The sequence below is a fragment of the Idiotropiscis lumnitzeri genome, chromosome 4 (genome assembly GCF_059441095.1).
Source record: "Idiotropiscis lumnitzeri isolate Australia: NSW breed Sydney's pygmy pipehorse chromosome 4, RoL_Ilum_1.0, whole genome shotgun sequence".
Classification (NCBI taxonomy): Eukaryota; Metazoa; Chordata; class Actinopteri; order Syngnathiformes; family Syngnathidae; genus Idiotropiscis; species Idiotropiscis lumnitzeri.
This window is the reverse complement of record NC_142394.1, coordinates 18,491,814-18,511,430: the sequence shown is the minus strand read 5'-3', so window position 1 is coordinate 18,511,430 and position 19,617 is coordinate 18,491,814. Positions and strand designations below refer to the sequence as shown.

The 19,617-nt window shown below is 39.6% G+C and overlaps 2 protein-coding genes across 3 annotated transcripts in view; one reads left to right on the top strand and one right to left on the bottom strand.

Moving 5' to 3' along the window:
- Window positions 1-13,207, bottom strand: part of abcb7 (ATP binding cassette subfamily B member 7) — a 23,348-nt gene extending 10,141 nt beyond the window's left edge. Inside the window, exons 1-8 of one of the 2 annotated variants that reach the window (XM_088292803.1) lie at window positions 12,586-13,207; window positions 10,003-10,086; window positions 9,841-9,918; window positions 8,315-8,434; window positions 4,112-4,244; window positions 2,008-2,276; window positions 1,265-1,353; window positions 1,067-1,154 (exon numbers count right to left, since the gene is read on the bottom strand). In XM_088292803.1, the coding sequence (XP_088148929.1) occupies window positions 1,067-1,154; window positions 1,265-1,353; window positions 2,008-2,276; window positions 4,112-4,244; window positions 8,315-8,434; window positions 9,841-9,918; window positions 10,003-10,086; window positions 12,586-12,735 (1,011 nt within the window). In that variant the 5' untranslated portion in view covers window positions 12,736-13,207. Of the gene's footprint in view, window positions 1-1,066; window positions 1,155-1,264; window positions 1,354-2,007; window positions 2,277-4,111; window positions 4,245-8,314; window positions 8,435-8,573; window positions 8,701-9,840; window positions 9,919-10,002; window positions 10,087-12,585 lie in introns of those variants that run through there. The other variant, XM_088292804.1, reaches the window with a different exon arrangement.
- Window positions 12,760-19,617, top strand: uprt (uracil phosphoribosyltransferase (FUR1) homolog (S. cerevisiae)). The gene is made up of 8 exons (XM_088292806.1): window positions 12,760-13,002; window positions 13,076-13,334; window positions 14,739-14,781; window positions 14,863-14,932; window positions 15,059-15,121; window positions 16,162-16,323; window positions 16,891-16,989; window positions 19,196-19,617. The coding sequence occupies exons 2-8, from the start codon at window positions 13,102-13,104 to the stop codon at window positions 19,300-19,302; spliced, it is 777 nt and encodes a 258-aa protein (XP_088148932.1). The 5' UTR covers window positions 12,760-13,002; window positions 13,076-13,101; the 3' UTR covers window positions 19,303-19,617.

Below are 19,617 nucleotides of genomic sequence, written 5' to 3'. Positions count from 1 at the left end.
GCACATGAAGCACAAACAAGCAGCGCTAGGAAGGCACCATGTTCAGGTTTCTCATCGAGCCCTGTGTGAAACTGGAACGGATTTCTGAGTGGGCGGAGATCTAATTACATATGCACTCACAGCTCAGAGTGATGCTAAATTCGGCCACATTGACACAGATCATACAAAATAAGACAGAACAAAATGTAAAAGTAAAACTGAATGTAAAATAACAGCAAAGGAAATAACAGGTGCCAAAATAGATCCGGCGCAATAAACAAAAATCTGTTGGAGCCTGCTTGAGATGTGGCCTGTTTTTTGTGTGTGTGTGTGTGTGTGTACAAAAAAAACAAAGATGCAGAAAATGAGGCTTGGAATGGAGAAAGGTGCATGTCATCCACACAGAAAACGAGTTGAGAGAAATATGTTTAAAAAAAAAAAAAGCCCATAATTACACTACTTTATTCATTCATATCTTCTACACGGCAATATAATATTAACATCTTTGCATTTTGTACTGAAACAATAAGATTTGTATTTAAATACCGCTGCTTTTTAGACCATGTTAGTGGAGTGTCATTCCATGATAATCTAATCAGTGAACAATTACATACAGATATGATAGATTAATATTGACGTGTTGGGAAGTTATTGAGGTCAATCAATGTTTTTGCTTGAGGCCAATCATGTGAATGTGTACGAAGAGCCCCACAATTGATCTTGGCCAAGCTACTCCTAGGTGTCTTGGCATACGACTTGGATCAAATGTAAGCGTGTGAATTCTTTTGTATACAGTAACAGTATAGTGGCATGCCACTTAGTGACAATGTTAACTTCTTAATGCAATGTTACGCTTAATAATAGGGTATGTAAAATACATTTGTACGAGAAAGGGAAAGACAGAGGGGGGAGTGTTGTGTGAAATTGATTCTACCAGTGAAGCACTTGTCATGGTTCCTGACGCAAGTGAGCAGAAGCAAAAGACGGGAAAGAAAAATGAAGGGAGGAGGGGGCGCAATGAGGAGGAACTGAGAATAGGGTTGAAGTGTTGCAGGGTGTGGGTATGTGCGCGTCAATGTGATCTCACCTTAACAGTCTCATAGTTAAGGAGAGAGTCGATAGCTGCGTTGCCTGCCTCGTTGTCTGCTTTGTTCATTTCTATGCGGAAACGAGTCCTGCGCACAGACACAAACGAGCCCTTTTGTCTTATATGGTAACAGGAGTGAGTCTATAAATTCAGTGTACAACATATTACAAATTCAAGCATGGGCATGCTCAATGTTACCTCCACTGCGTCATGAGAATGGTGAAGAGGGTGTATGTGGATAATGTGCCCAAGGCCACGGCCGTGAATTCTACGCCACACTTGTAGAACTGCATGGGACAAAAGCAGGAAGATTTATTAAAAAAAAAAAAAATTTTTTTAAAGTTTAGCATTCACAGCTTAACATCCCCATAAAACAAAGTCAAGAAAGCACATCAGACCACCATGCTCCAGTGCTTGTGTCAAAAGTGAGTTTGTGGCCACTTCACTACGTAATAGGGTGTTACAAATGGAAGGGAAACGACAAGAACTAATCGTGCTAATGCTTTAGCTATGTGGGCAATGAAGTCTGTCCTCATTACATCCAAACTGACATTATGGTCCAGAGTGGAATAATAAGGCAAAGCTATAGACGAGTAGGTCTTTTAGTGCCAGTGTGTGTGCGTGTGTGTGTGTGGGCAGGCATACACTACAGGAGGACATTAAGCTGCAACAAAGCGTTGGGATTCTACAACGATGCTAATGGGCTCCGGGTTGCCCACCCAAAGAAAACGGGGGATTCATCTAATGAAAATGAGACATCCTGGAATTAATATCCTGATGTTCTGCTGCGAAGTGTGCCAAGGTGATGAAAGGTGCTGGCTATTGGAATAATAACGGGACCACACAAAGAATGAACACTGTGAGCAGCATTTGCTTTTTCAGAAATTTGATGAAGGGTAGGCTATCAAACACCATGAGAAAGACCTCACAACGGATCTTACCAGGATGGCACTCACAAGTCCCATCTCAAAGACTGTGGGGCCCAGATTGAATATGAGGGCACTAAGGACAAATGAGATGCCTCGGGTGCCACGGTCGATGGCCTTGGACAGCGCTCCCGTCTGGCGGCTGAGATGGAAGCCCAGATCCAGATTGTGCAAGTGGAGGAAGACGTTCTTGGCGATGCGTCGGATAGAGCTCTGGGCCACTTTGCCGAACACCATGTTCCGAAGCTCGTTGAAGAGTGCTGCACAGGCCCGTGACGAACCATCTGGGACAAGGCAGGACACAGGCAATTACACACTCTGACATTGAAAAGCAGGGAGGCTCAAAATTAAACAGGGCTGGGCTTTGTACAAAGAACCTATGCTTGTCTTAATCTCGGAGCTATGATTAAGGGATACATTTTTGTCAGTAAGTACATTTCTGCTGCAGCAAACTCGCGAAGGGAGAGTATGATAGTCCAGCCTCTTGACATACTGTTGTGCGAGGGTAAACGTTAGCATGGTATTTCTGTCATTTCAAACAATTTCACTCAAATGTTAGAATAAAGCAGCGTTAATGCGTCTAATATCAATAATACCAATACGTGAGGTGGTGTTCGTAGAACGTCAATGATCAGATCAACATTATCTGTATATGACCACGAGGAGAAGGCAATATGGACGTAATATTATATCCCAATATTTGCATCATCTATCCTCACAAAATTAAGCGACCTTTGAGCTATTCATTTAACAATGATGGAAATACTATATAATTACATCTTTCACTCAGGAAAGTTGAATGATCCGAAGGCATCCTGGTCTCAACTAAGCCTGCTTGGGACTAAGGCTGACTGGTATTTTATATTTTACAATAACTCTCCCTAGTTTTGCCAATTGAAAGGGGTCATAGACGAGTAGAGGAGGAGTGTTATTTGGCGGCTGGTGATTAGTTTTGTTTCAAAAATTGTAAGCTATGAGCACAATTTTACCACTGTCTGAGAATTAGAAGAATTGAGAACATTCTAATTTAGAAGTTGCAAGATCATCAGAAATTCATTCCAGCCCAGCCAGAAACAAAAGGCGGCGGCTCAGGTCATTTACAAATTTATATTAGTCCAAGTTTGAATTACACCTGGTCGCCTTGAGGTGATTTCTATGTGAATACATGCCTTGTCTTATGGGACCAGAGTAGGTTAGTCATTGCTCTGTCTGTCGATCTTAGTGGGGCAGTAATGTGGCGTTAAATAGGAATGCTCATCAAATGAACAATGTGTCCACATCTGACAAGGTAGGATGAGCAATGGGCTTCCATTTCAGCCAAATTACACACCATGCCACATACATGGGGGCCAGAGCATTGCTGAAAGGGTGCAAAGAATACAATTCCATTCGAAAAGAGCGTCCTGTACATTCTTCCTTGTCATCCGATTTCATCCTGTCTGGAGTCCTGTTCGTGTGCTCCAATTATTCACCAAGCACTACTGAGCAAGATCTAAGTGGGCTCATTAAAATAAGTGGCTACAGGGCTAAGTGTATCCAAGCTGATCTCACTCAAACACAGAGAGACTTGCAGTAGGTGTCAGGTCACTATTTTTCCCATATGTTTATGCTATTCATTAGCACTGCACGGAAAAAAAATACTCTAATCAGAAATGAACTTCCCACTAGAGCTCCACCTCACCTCTGACTCCTTTTTTTGTGTTCGGGGACTATTCCAGCATTGAGAAATGAGAAGTATAAAGTAAATGCAGGGTTTTATAAAAAAAAAAAAAAATAAATAAAAAAAAAAACATACTTGGCCTCCGTCATAACCTCAACATAAGACAAATCAAAATGATTATGGCTGCTTTAGAAAACTGTGAAGGTCTCCCTGTTCACCTTGAAATGAAATGGTTACCAAATAGAAAAGTTTTCCGTACCTATGTACGGATTAAAATCGGTGAACTAAAATATATATAACGGAGCACATAATGTAAATAAAAGGAGGATAAGGCGGGGGTTGTGCAGCTGCATTGATGTGAGTGTGTCGGGGAAAGGTCAGCCTGGAGATAATAGGCAGTCCCGTAGTCCCCTCTGATGAGCATGGCACCTGCTAGTGCAACAAAAGTCTGGAACTCACAGCCAATCAGCATGGCCGTTGCCATGGTAGCCACAGTGCTTGCCGCATCGTTCAGGTTCAGCATGTGTCCCGACATCTGGTTAAGCTCGTCCACTGCATACTTAAACATGAAGGGCACCGTCACGTTGGTTATCTGGGCAGGCAGAGAGGGAGGAGAGGGGGAAAAGAGTCTCAAAAGGCCCATCAGACTGCAAGCAAAAAACAACGATTCTGTGGTCCTAAGTAGTACTGTTTTTATAACAATAAACCCCTTCAGGGGGCCCGTCATCCATGACAAACATTACAGTAAATGCCAAAAAGAGCAAAACAAGGCAGTACAACAACAAAATACAGACGCGTCACAAAAGATTTTTTTTCTCCATCTAATGTTTAATACAAAGGGGGACTTGAACTCCATCCTCGATGCCAATTTGATATTAAGCAAAATAATGCTACTTGGAAGCACAACTCAACTTCCAAAAGAAGATAATTCTACTCAATTGACGGAATCCTCAATGTCTGATTAATCAATTATTGTAAGGCAGTTTCACTTTTCTACATGCACATGGAAGCGTTCCACACAGTCTGTGCATGCCTGTAAATGCTCCCTGACAGTCTCTGCTGGTGCTCCTGTGCTGGCTTGGTATTTCCGGCTAATGGAACTGAATTGGGTATTAGGGCTAATTAAAAGCACAGGGACAGCTGTGTGAGTCAACTTGAGCACTTTGTGACACATTAGGGCAGCCAGAGAACACAGGAGCAACACAGCCAGACACTTTCCTTTCTACCTTGTTTCTTGGATTTGCTCTCATCAGATGTTGCATGATATAACTGAAGTAAAGAAAACACACTACATCCACTTACCCATAAATAGACATTTATCCACATAGCCTACATACTTAATTCTTACACAATGAGAGCTATTAACACACCCGGATTCTCAATTAATACACTTGACATAAGCATTACATCCTGGCATTAGAAGTCCTGGCTTTCACTCAAAAACATTTTAAAAAAAGAATTCAAAAAAATAAAAATAAAATCGCATGCCACTTGCTACTACAACAAGAGCTGATTATCACATGGCTTATAAACACCCCCTCATCTAATCTAACTCATTATGAGGCTGCAAAATGTAAAGACTGTGTATAACCATGTCAATCTGTACCTGCTGATATGTCACCACTGCTAAATACTGGGTCATTATAATTCAGCTGATTGAAAAATGCCCTCCACGCTGATGATGCTTCCATGTAAGGAACACAAAGAGGAGGAATTGGGGCCACCAGCGTCAAAGCAGGAAATTAATCAAAAAAATACATTTAAAAACACTAGGGGGAGCCGTGCTGAGAGTTAGAGCCTATTTGACAATTTGTGTTTTACAAGGTGCACACATTCAGGCGCATCTGACAACAGTGCAGTACGTTTTATTTCAACATGCACAGGTGCTTTGCACCCACACTTCTCTTGAGCTTTTCTAATGTGGGTTTTTGTACATTTCAACAGCAATGTAGAGATTCAATATCATTACAAGACATCTTAACATCAACAAGATTCGAGAAGCAACAGTGACGAGATCATCACAATCCGAGGAATAAAAAATGGTCAAGATGCTTTTAGGAAATGACAACTCAGATTAACAGGGGCTTCATCTTTGCCTTTAGACATTTATAAAAAAATAAAATAAAAAATAAATACTGTAGTCTGATAAGAGTAAATTGAACAAGTAAATGGTCTTTCACTTGTATAGTGCCTTTCCACCTGTTAAGGCCCTAAGAGCGCTTCACACTGATGTCGCATCTACCTGCCGATGACAACTCTGGGTTCAGTATCTTGCTCAAGGTTAATCCGACATGATCACGATGGCCGTGAATCGAACCCACAACCTCTAGGTCAGGAAACGACCACTCAACCAATGAGCCATGCCATATTGACAACAAATCCACACTAAACCACATAACAAATACCAATGACTGCCGCATTTCAATCACATGCAACACTTTTCCACACAAAATGTTTCTCACGAGGAAATTACACAGCAATGACAAAAATAGAAAAACACGTTTCCATGTTTTAGTGAACACACAACAAGTAATGTAGCTGCTCTCTGCCAAGATGCGGGTGTGTCAGGTAGCACTTTAGCTCCAACCTTGAATTTTTTGCTGCAAAGCTTTTATTACCAGAAAGCACCCTTTTACTGTAATGCCCTGCGGTGGGAGATTTTAGAGCGCAGAAAAACTATTCAACATCCACCAGTCTCTGTTTGTATCAAGAAAATGTTTAGTCTAATCACAACATTTCACCCGACATAAACATTGCAAGTACAGTTTCTAAAGTGGATCACCTTTGGAGTGTACCAATAAATGAGGTGCACTGCAGAATGCAAGAAAGACTGCAACAGGTGCAATATATGATCTGTAAAGACTGGAATTATTTCAGCCACTCCAAAGCCAAAAAGGCATGCAAACACACTGTGGCTCCTGCAGAGCCAATGACTTGATACAGTACATTCATTTTATTTTCACTAAAGTTCACATTTTGCACTGAACAAAGCACATGGCCAAAATGAGTAGCATGAATAAAGATAGATGTGTACCTAAGTCAGTGACGTGTATGAATGCATGTATGTGAGATGTTACATGCAAAATATTGTGGGGAAAAAACAGAGACTGTAAAAACCAGAAAACTACTATTCATATGGAACAAAGAGCAACCAAAAAGAGAAAGACTCAGACAACGATGAGCTCCAGAGTGATCAAGGCAGTCTGAAGTTAACTGCGAGTACTTTCACGAAATAAGATGCATTTGTAAACTAAACCACGGGCAAGAGGTTTTGTAACATCACTTTGTTTGAAAAAAAAAATAATACAAAGACAAAAATGGAAGAAAAAAAATATACAAAAAAGCACACTAACTGGCATCAAGAGATTTTTGTGGACCGATTTTTGTAATTTCTTTGATCCAAGAGCCTCAAACAGTGAAATAAAAACGCTCAAGACTGTTAATAAGTGGAGTGCCAAGCCTGCTGTGCTGGATGATGCGACCCGGCTGCGCCCAACAAATCTAGTGGGCATGGTGGCTCATGGCCGAGGAAGCTTGGGGTTTTTCCCAACACCTCGGCACAGGCAGTGTGGAGAGGTGGAGGCTGATTCGGTAGGAGGTGAGGGGTAGGGCTGCACGCTATATCGAAGAAAAAAAAATACTGATATCGTGATAATGGCCCGTGTATTATGCATATTGCAAAAACATGCAATAATTTTCTTATGGAATTACATCCTTTTATCTGAATTTGACCAGTCAGATGCAGGCTCAATTGTGCGTTAATTATCTAAAGAAATTACAATTAATTAGCTAAGAACATGTGGGAAAAAAAAATACCTTTTTTTATTATATAGTAAAAATCTTGCTAATATCTTTACGTACATGTTAAATATTGTAATAATATTTATATCGCTACAGTCAACGTCCATATTGCATGCTTTTCCAATACCATGTCGCGCTAGTGAGGGCTGCAGTGGAAGAAGGAAGGTCAAGCAGAGCGTCTGGCTTGAGGTAACAGGGGATGTGGACAAGGTGAGAGCAGCCAATGAAACGAAAAAAAAAAGAAACCTGCACGGATCACAAACCTCACCCTCCTAATTCAGGCAGTATAGGATATTGTTGCGTAACCTGGCGATCTTCTTAACCTCAGGAAAAGCAGAGACTTGTCACGGCACTCAGGAAGAGGACTGTTGGAGCGCATTGCGAGATACCTGCCCAAAAGCTCTCCGCGACGGGGGGGGGGGGGGTGCTGAATCTAATCGCATAAGCCATCAGCACGGGTATCAGCATCTGCAGCCGAGAGCGGAACACCACCAGCGGAATAGCTTTTGTCAAGGCGGGAGCACAGCCAAGGCCAGGACACAAGACTGAGGCAGCAGGCATGCTGTCAACAGCCCGGGACTGGCAGCTCTTAGTGGACCGAGAGAAATGGCTCTGATTCCCGCAGCACATCATTAGCTCCACCTTGAGGCCAGATACACTTTTGGCTTCCGAGGCCACTAAGAACATCCTCATCATGGAGGTGCGGGTGCCATGCGACGAGGCTCATGAAATTCATTTTATAGTAAAGTCTTCAGTGGGAAAAAATCATAAATATCTTATAAAAATGTTACGCATCTTAAAAAAAAGAGAAATTAGAAGTATTAGTAGAGGTCCTGGCTTTAAGTTAGTCTTGCCTCGTACCTTGGCTGCAGCTAGCAGGCCCAGAGAAATGGCAACGCGTGCCCGGAGGTCAGGTCTATCCTTCGGCCACACGTAAGACAGCATGGCAGACAGGATCGTAGTTGAGTTCACCTCTTTCAGCTGGGGAGAACAAGAACATTCTCTCATTTACTTTCAAAACAAATTGCTTACTCTTCATATAACACAGTTGTTTTGTTTTGCCTTCATACATTTTAAACTATTTCAAATGGAATATCAAATGTCTACAGGGGTCTCTGACCTGAGGGTTCTCAAAGAATCAACAAGCGGAGCTGAAGATCCAGCCTGACGCTACAAATCCCTCGAGACACCTGGGCTGTCATCCCATCTGATAGTGGGGTGCCCACTGCTGCCAGCATGTCTATTTACCAACACTCCAGCACACACCTGCCACAGGGACTCTCTGCGGGCCAAAGTTGATGCACTAATTCCACTAATCCATTCAATATGGAGGCTCCGCGTTACAGCCAGGCTGTATGGCAGCAAATTACGTGACCTTGTTCTTAACATCTGCCTTTGATCAAATTCAATTAAGCAATATGTGACACTGCGGAGGGGATTAGCATTTACTGCAATCGTGGAGGCTTCTGCGACACAAATGGGGCTTAGGTAATGTCCATTTGGCGTTTTTAATCTGCATAAGTACATTCAAAGTATAGAAGTAAAAATACCATAAATGGTTTGGCTGTATAATTATGAGTTAGTAAAGCGGTACTTTAATGTGCTCAAAACGTAATGTGTTTTAAATGCACGTAACCACTTTATACATTTTTCAAGATACAAGCAATTATTCAGCCAATTTACTGCTTTGACTTGTGAGTGCAAACTCGAGATAAGAGCACTGTGAGGTGGCAGTGACCTCAATTCAACTCACTTCACAATAAGCAGCAGCAGTTCGGAACATAGTGAATAATTCATCAATAAAAAGCTTCAAGCTGTTTACGCCCACTCACTAAGTTTACTGTCAAACTAAACGGAGAGAATTACACGTTGTACATTTAAAGCAACCAAAGAGTCGCCGAGAGAAAGCCCCCGCTTGCTGGATGCTAACATACAACTAAAAACCCAATCGAAATGCTAACGACTACCATCAACAGTCGTGGTTTTAGAATCCTTTCAACAATGGGTATTTGAACACAAACGGTGCAGTCACACATTTAGACAGACAATATAACAATATGAATAAGCATGTATATTGAGCACTGAATGAGAAATTGTGACAAGAACTGTTTGTTTCATTTAAGTTCCATTTAAAAATGTCATTACTGTATGTTAAGTATAATATAGAGTGCTACTGTTTCATTATTAAAAAGACAATGATTTTTTGTTCCTTTTTGGGATGTTTGTTAATAGATTTTCTTAACTATCTACATTTTTAGTGGAGATAGCTATTACTTAGTCATGAGCATGTACAGTATATGCAAAATTGTGTTTTATGTGAAATTCAAGGCATTCCATGTGTCCCTTCAGTCCCAGTATGAATTGTTTGCATAAACAAAAGCGCTCACCACATTTTGGGGGTCTGCACTGAGACCCCCTCCAGCATTCCCGTGCCAGCATGTTCGTTTATTTGTCACCTGCAAATGCTGTGAAACGTTTGCTGTTAGAGTGTGCATGAATCTCATATATTCACAGCACTTTGATCTGGACTACGTCTCATGTTTTCTTACGTTTGCTGCCTCCAAAATGCGCCGACTGCTTTCAGTTGTGTTTGTATTCCATGTGCTTGTTCGCGAGTGCGGCAGGGTACTCAGCTGAAACACAAGATGTAAATGCACTCATCATACATTTGTTTCACACCTCCCCACTGTGTGGGCTCAACTTGTTATTTCATTCTGACAGTTTGCAGTTTACTGAAAGCCTTGTCACTAATCACTATTGTCTTCAAATTTGAAAGTGCAAAAAGTACACAGAATAGTTGAGTTGATATATTTTTTGTCTTCAAAATAAAATGTATAATTCATTCAGTGTGTTCGTGTGTAGTTTTTTTTTAGATTTGTTGTTTGTTTTCATGGCGTTTCATCTACACCTTTGATGCTTACTTGGTTAATGCACATAAAGATGTGTTTGTAAGGTGCATTGACACTCCCTGGAAAAACATTAGCAGCTGAAACTGTAAAAAATACAATAGATTGCTCACAAAAAGTAAGGAATATTAGGTTTTTCAGTGAAATTTTAGGATGAATCTAAAAATATGACCTTTACATACAATCTTAATTTGAGCATCTTTAAACTTTTGAACCCACATATCCAACCGTGCAATGTTTCAGTATTTATTGCAAAATTAATTGGTGAATCAGGGATTAAACACCCGTTGGAAATTTTGCTGTTCAGGTCATTCGAGGAGAAAAGCAAATTGAAACATTTAGAGAAGGTCAAATTAAGAACACTCACTAAGGTTGGAGTCTATTTTAGGTTAGAACTGAAATTTTGCTTGAAACCGAATATCCTTGTTTGAAAGTATTGTATGTGCACAAGTTTTAGACAATTTCCCTAGAAATATAATTCCACTAAATAAATAACCACACCAATACAGTATTTACAGTACACTGTATAGCGCTGGCATCTGGATGAAACTTCTTATGTCACAACTTTTTCATACATTTATACTATTGGGCACTCCACACTTGAAGCTGTGATCTTTACAATTTTTTTTTTTGACAAATCGTGAGTGTTAAAAATGGCTTGCACTCTTTGACAATGTAATGTTAGTGGAACAATCATGACATTTTGGGGTCTCCTGAAAAGTGATGATTTTGGAGCAATAAGGATTCCGCCCGACCCAGTTTTATATTTGTTTTCCAACAAAATGTAACTATTTTTACAGGGGTGCATGGCGTCTGGAAATTAGGGCTGATATTGGAAAAAATTGCAAAATGCAATATATATGTTGACTGCAGCAATATTCATATTATTGTGGTCTTTAATATGTATCTAAAGAATTTTTTTTTTTCATGCTGCAAAATAAGCAAGCTAGATGTGTTCTTAGCTAATTAATATTAAATTCCCCAGGTTTATGTCCAACTACTGGGTGACAATGCCCAATTAAGTTTGCATCTGACTGTTCAAATTCATAGAAAAGCATAAATTCCAAACAAAAATTATTGCACATTGTCTTTGCGATATGCATATTGCACAGGCCAATATCACGAAATCAATATTTTTTCGGTATGTTGCGCAGTTCTACTGTAAATTGAATATGGCACACTCGTTCAAGTTTGTCACTGCGCTCTTTCGCACTAAGAAATCTGCAGCTCAAGTAAGCCAGCTTGACTGCATCAGGCCAGCCATAATTCTAAATCAAATGCCACAACAATTGCGTTTTAATAGGCTGAAACTATCCTCAAACTAAACTATGAAACTACTACTATTTTCATAGATCATGTCAAATTGTGTGAATAAAGTTAAGGCAAGACAGGCGTGTTTTAAAACACAAAATGAAAAGCTTGCACAAACAAACTGAAACATATATACATGCAAGTGACTTTCTGTGGAAACCCCTAATGGGACAAGCAAACAATCACAACAAGAACACTGTTAAACACATGATTGAAATATATAGTTGTTCAGTTTATGCATATTTATTTTAATATCCTGTCATGGTGATCTGAAGTGAAACAAGTACCAAGCATCATTTCGAAACTGTGTGTCATAACAAAACTGAAACAAGACGCATTCAACTTTCACTTTTGAAAATGTCTCCATCTTTGGATATCGTCTCCTTTTCATTCCTCCGACCGTGGAACAACGCATTTTACCGATAATGACATCAGCAGAAAATAAGTGTCAATGCACCCACCGGGTGGGACAAACACGCTTATCTAACATGTACTGACTTCTCTGGGGCTCTCCAACGCGTGATGCAAGATCCTTGACAAGCTGACAAAATTTGCCCAACTCGAAGAACAACAACCGAAAAGTATTTCACGACGCACTGTGTTTGTCATTCCGTTGTTAACACAAAAAAATCCCCCCAAATATTCAATCGCAGCTGTGCGTTGTGTCGCATGAGTTACAACTTAGAAATGCCCCAATAGTGAAGATCACAGTTAGCACCTAGCTAGCAGTCATAATAAAAACTCACGTGGGCCATGCTTGACAGCAGGAGCATATAACAGTCATGCGGGAATAAGAGAAATCACACATTGTGAGTTTAGTTCAAGTGTTGACAACGTGTGTCCGACTCTGTCCTTGTCCTGTGACTGTCAACCCCAAAATGCACCGTGTCCTCCCCAACTCCTTGTTGAACTTACCAGGTAAGAACTTTGGCGCGTGTACGTCGTCCCATTCTCTCTTTGACTTTTACTCCATGCGTGATACGAGCTAGTTTTTTGAAGAACAATTGCCAGTTTTCGTCTGTGGAAGTGTAAGCCGCATTTCAGCGACACTATAAGTGGCGCCATGTTGCGTGTGTGAGCGCAGGCGGGTCGTGCGCGCGCCGGCTACGTCATATCCGTTTAGGTCATCGCCTGTCACTAGTGTCAAAGCTAGCAATTGGGCGCTATTGCTACATGCCGTGATTTTAACGTTAAAGTCGGACTGATTCGACTTTTCAAACGACCTGGTTCATAGTTTAAACGTTGTCGAACCTGACGCCGATAGTGTGGCCAGATGCGACTGCTGGATTAATTTGGGAATTTTTCCTTTCGAAGCTCGAGTCGCGGCTAAAGGTAAAACACGTTGTCTGGCCGCTTTGCTCTTTGTTGAACGGCTGATTTCGACCAACTTTGATCCTTTTGTTAGAGACCCACCGTCCCCCCTCACTCAGGATGCCATGCCACAATCAGCAAATGAGCAATGTAAATACTGGCCAGGAGCACCCAATGAAGCAAGTGCGCTTTGCCACCAACAGCAGCGGCAATGTGGCCGCTGTGTTGGCCACTCATGAGGCAGGTGATGCCAGCAGCAGACAGCCCGTAAACCAGGACTCACTGGGACCCCAACTCAAACTGCTTCCTCTCAATGACCAGATACGAGAATTACAGACTATTATTAGAGACAAGTGAGTCACTGCTTTTGTTGTTGTTATTATTATCGCAATCTCACATTGTCCTCCACCAAATCTACAAAGAATCATTGTTCACACTTACATTTGACAGTAAGTCACATTTGACCCTTTCTGATACTTGACATCAGTTAAAAAAATTGAAAAAACCTAGGCTGCTCCATGTCAAAGTTGACACTAAAGACAATTATATATTTCCCTGTGGATGCACAATACCACTTACTAGTAGTGATACTTATGTTTGCATACTCACTGATACAGAGTAACAAAACGTGATAATTCGATTACATGCCGCAATTGTGATAAAAATGTGTTTTATGTTCTCAAAGCACTTATGACCACTCACTTCTAACTGGATGTATGACAAAAATGCAATTTTAAATGTGGGCACAATACATGCAAAAAATGTGCTGTATATATAAACATTTTAAAAGGAAACATTTTCAGATGTGTAAAAAAGCCACCATATTTACCCAACAACAGAGGGTTTAAAGCAAATTACAAAATAACCACATACTGTGTTTTTTTTCCCAGTACAAGGGCAATGCTTACTTGCATAAAAAATAACATTCAAGAGTGGCACAAAACTGCCGAACATGAAACCAACATTAAGTGTAAGAACTCATTTTTGTACAGTTTTCACAAAAATAAACCTACTCAAAATGTTAAAATTATCGAGGTGCAATGTGTGTTCCGCATAACATTCCAAATCTGCAAAAAAATATTGTGCCTACACACATTTTAATATGGGGCAGTCTAAGACCCAATGTAAGCACAATTAAGACCTGTCTACCAACTAGTGGTGATTGGTGATATTACAATTTAAAATTACAAACGACCCTGGCATATTTCCAGTTCACATATTCGCATATTCACAGGATTTTCATTTTCCAATATTTTTTCAGATTTTTTTTTTTATATATAAATGTGTTTGTTGTTTATTTAATTTATATGTAAAATGAAATGCATTTTACACCTCAGTCACCAACCAAACATAGATGATTGTCCTTTTAGCAAAGCGTAATTTACAGTCACCTGAAAGTGTTTTCATCTAAGTCATTAAACTATCAAATGTCTAAAAACTTTGGAACTGTACATGCGGTAACACTATTTTTACACAGGTTTCCGCAGTTTTGCTGGAATCTCGAAACAGTGACGATTAGAAAAACATCGGAATGATTAAACATACCAAACATGGATGATCATTCTCTTCATACAGTCAAGGCTTGCCTTTGAACCTGCAAAAAAAACAAGAGATTCAAATTTCCACATTGACTTTCCCATAACATCTGAACATTAAGCTATGCTGAAATAATTATCTGTTGTACTTAATAACTAATACAACCAACAGTATATGGAGAGGAAAACTCGAGTTTGGTCCTTTTCTTCTTGTGTTTTTAGGACTACCAGCAGAGGGGATTTTGTATTTTGCGCCGACCGACTGGTAGGATCATATCGTACCATGATACCAACAATGTGTTAATGCATTTGTATTATTGAATCGACTCGTATTGCTGTTCAACAGATTAGACTTGTAGTGGAAGAAGGCCTGAATCAACTACCTTACTCCGAGTGTACTGTGACCACACCAACAGGTGAGAATCCGAATTAGAAAAGTTGCCAAAGTCGACATCCATCCCTTTTCACAGTGGAGCTGACTTGGTTTGTTCAACACTGCTATCGAAGATTCATAACTGACTTGTGTCATATTGGGTCTTCAGGATATAAATATGAAGGAGTCAAGTTTGAGAGAGGCAACTGCGGCGTCAGCATTATGAGGAGTGGTGAGTCAAACGACATCTGCAATGCGTACAAAAAGTGAACTCACTCTCCATACCTATACTGATTATCCTGTACACCTCAATTGCAATCTGCAAGCAGCAGAAGCGAATGTGTCAATGGGAAAAATATTTGGATTTCAACTAATGTTCTGGAATAATATGGCACTAATATGAAACAAATGTGGAGTTCAAACAGTTGTTTGTGTGACTTTGGCAAATTTAGTGAGGCTGTCCATTTTAAAGCAACACGCCACTGAAAATTCATTGGCCATCATTCAAATAGGCACTTTGTGGGAAAAAGTGCAAATATCAATGATATTTCTACTCATGCCTACTTTATACTCTGATAATATTAGAACCATCATCCCAATATTTTTTTGATCCCATAAACTCTGTTGCCTCTTCATATGTGCAGCCATAGAATAAAAAAGAAATTAAATTAATCAACTAATGTGTGAAAACTACCACCAATGAACACAAATTTTTTTCACTTTAAAGTACGGACACCGGAATGGATCGTCACCGAAATGTATGTGCAAATATACAAATATGCCCATTTCATATTCTAAAATTATCAGTTGCTCAATTGCTCCAGTGGTTTGGATTTTACAAACGTTATTAAGCCGTTGCCTCTTTATAGTCTTGAGACTTCATTCAAAGTGAATGGGAGCCATTGCCTCTTCAAAGGAGAGTATCAAGTGTCTAAATCACGGCAGTACTCTGCAACGCCACATGGCATTTTAATTGCAAAATAGACCAGGAAAACAAGTCCAACATGAACGCATGCCATGTTTGAATGTTTCAACACACGCTACGTCATGTTGGTCAAGTGCCCGCGCAAAAATTGCTTTGACACTTATTCGGCCTAAACTTTTTTCAGGGAACCAGATGCCTTTGATATTTGCGCTGCCTAATCGAATGATGGACAATTCATTTTCAGTGGTGTGTTGCTTTAAAAACCCTATCAATCAAAACCGACTTATGTCACAGGTACTGTAGACGTCAAGGACAACATTTTCACCCCTGTTGTGTCTTTGGCACAGGTGAGGCCATGGAGCAAGGTCTGCGGGACTGCTGCCGCTCCATTCGCATCGGCAAAATCCTCATCCAAAGTGACGAGGAAACCCAGAAAGCCAAGGTCTACTATGCCAAGTTCCCTCCAGATATCTACAGGAGAAAAGTGCTGCTCATGTACCCCATCCTCAGTGAGTCCGAGCACGCCGCGCTTACATACTAGTCTATTCTGCACTTCAATTTCCCAACAGCAGCACATATGTGATGCATGCGTTTTCATGTATGTATTTATTTGATAGAATTCTCAGTCACATGGACTTTTACTGGCCAAGTCTACATTTTCACATCATTCAGGCGCACTCACTCTGATAATTATAGCGCTCACTCAGAAATTATACACTGCCTCGGCGATGGCCAGCAAGCTGCGGCACAGCATAATGAAGGCCGGGAGGGGGGGGGGGGGGGGGGGGAGTCTTTTTCTTTTTGCATTTCCCTGCACATGATGGAGAAAAAATATATGCTGTTGAACCTGTCAGGTTGAAAGTTTATTTTAATGTCAGAATATTTAAATGCATGTTAAGTGTGCAGGTCACAACCGGGGACCTTTTTGAGATGATAAGATAAGCAATTACACTCAGGCAGACCTTTTCATTTATATATATTTTTTTAATTTAACAATCTAATTCATCCTCAAGATGTCAAGGCTGTCTCAGGAGTGTGACGTGTGTAATACACTCGAAACTCGTGTGTTTCATCAGGTACTGGCAACACGGTGATTGAAGCAGTGAAGGTGCTGATCGAGCACGGCGTCCAGCCCAGACATATTATCCTCCTCAGTCTCTTCTCCACACCTCACGGTACATCAGCACAGCTGCATGAGCTCATTTTCCATTTGCTTTTGTTTACCCAACAAATCAGTCTCCAATCTCCCCCTGCGCTTCTCCTGCTGATGTGTCATTGCTTTTATTTGACTGGTAACTGCATTGCTGTGCGCTGGCTACAGCTGGTGATTATACAACACTTTTTCTTACAATTTTCAATGAGAACGCAAAAATGTGTCTAAAAAAAAAAACGCTTCACTCTATGGTTTGTTAGTGCTGAACGAATTGAAAAAATATTTAATTGCGATCCCCGCAATGGTTGGGCGTATGATCTTCGTGCATGTATTAACATTTCACTAGATTTCTTTTTTTAAAGAAAAATACCATTATTTGATTATTTTTCAACAATGTCTAAAAGGATTATTAAATTCCCGAGTCTGAATCAACAGCTCTTCAGCTAGAAGCAGCCAAGTATTCACTCCATTTAGACTCCAATGAACAATTACTCAACAATTAAGTCCACACAATCAAGACAATTGTGAACAATCGATCTCTTCATTGTTGTGCCTATCCACAAATAACCAATTTGTGCCTACTTCATAACGTGCGTTCTAATCAGTTCTTGAACTGTTAAGAATTCTGTCACTCATGTGGAGTTACTTGTTCATTAATCTGTCATGAATAAATTCAGGCTACGTAACATGTACTACTTTGCAGCAACCAGCAATAGTACTTTTTATTCCATCTTAAATAGTTGGTGGTATGAGGAACAAAGGTGGAGAAGTTTCATGCAACATCGAATTTTTGGTGACAGAATAACTTAACACTGGCATGGAAATAGGAGCTCCAATTATATTGCCTCAGACAATATTTTGTCAAACTAATCAAGGTAATGACTGCTCATTGGCACTTGGGCAACCTTTGTTAAGGTGTCTCCATTTGAATGTGGGGGTGGAACATTTCAAGTCAGTTTTCTAAGATTTAAAAAAAAAAAAAAAAAAAATCCAATTGCAGTTTTTCTTCCTCTGCTGTGATGATTTACAAAATTTATGTTGAATTTAAAAGTCAAATGGGAGTTCATGAAAATAAATGGAAACTTTGCAAACAATTACAATACTTGTCAAGTAGAGAACCTGATTGGGTTAGCTCACTTCAGGAAACTGAAATTATATTTCCAAAATAACATTGGCAAAACCTCAAAACCACTTGGTAATAGTTACTTACATAATCAAATTTCTTTTCTTATTCATTTCATCAAATTGCAAATGTTTGAAAATTGTTGCCTTTTTTTACACTACTCTTTGCTACATAATTCTTTCAATTCTTTTGCTTATGTGTTCATAATACATTATAATATTCTGCATACATTTGCTTTTTACATTGATGCATGTCAATGTAAGTTTAGTTTATGCAACATGAAGTGAAAAGTGTATCAAAATGGTTACTTTTCTTGGCAGTATGAGTTTAATGTGTGTGGACGGTACCTTTTCTGTAAAATCCATTTTGGTTTATACACGATTGTATTCTGTTAGCTAACAAAAAAAGAGAACACAAACACTGTTAGCATTGCAAATAAAGGACATAGCGGTGGACACTGCGAGTATCTCAATGGTCGTCTGCCATAGTAACAAAACATCTAAACATTTAAAATTTAAACAGATGATGCATTTTGGGGCTACTGACTATTTACCTGAATATGAGAGAGAAATTTGGTTTTTAATATAAATGTTTTTGGAGAGATATTAGCTTTTTTGTCAAAGTAATTTCTGTTTTAAGAAATGACCTAAACCAATGGTGAAAATCTGCAAACAAAGTACCAGTTTCAAACCAAATATTGCTTTTGATAAGGTGCTAGCACCCTCTACAGTCGATGGAATTAAAAGAAGCAGGATACCATGAGGGGCCAGTAAACTGTAAGCCTGAAAAATGTGATCTTGTTTTTCTAACCACTTTGCTTTTAACATTGTCAGACTGTGTCCAAAATCAAGTCCGCATTACTTTGAGAATGAGAAAAAGGGGCACTTTTTTCAACAGCAAAATGTGATGGTGTTATAAATTGAGAACATTTGTTCACTCTGAATGATGACAATTTAACATTGGACAGTATAAAACTAGAGGGGACCAATACCCGAAACTCTGGGTCAACAGTGGTTCAGTAAGAATGAAAGTCAACAGTAACCAACTAAGAATGAAAGTAAATCAAATGTGAAGATGACGTCTCTCTTTTTTGTTTTAATTTTAGGAGCCAAATCTATAATCCAGGAGTTCCCAGACATCACTATATTGGCAACAGAGGTTCACCCAGTGGCGCCAACGCATTTTGGACAAAGATACTTTGGCACCGATTAAATCCAGGACAAACTGAGCAACACGGGCTTCTAATTGTTTTAAGTATGTTTTTGTCTGCTTTATTTAAAAACAAAATCTCATTGTTGTGCCAAATACTCTTTCTCCTCAAAAGAAACTGTATTTATTATTTTGATTTTTTTTTTTTTTGCTATTTGTCATATGAATACAAACAATACTGAGCCATATCGAGATCATTTTATTTTGCATGTTACAAGTGGTGATTTAATAAAGGATTTATATTTGTTATCAAAAGACCACCAAATGGAAAAGAACAGAAGTATAAACGACACAATCACACAGTACGCCAAAGACCAG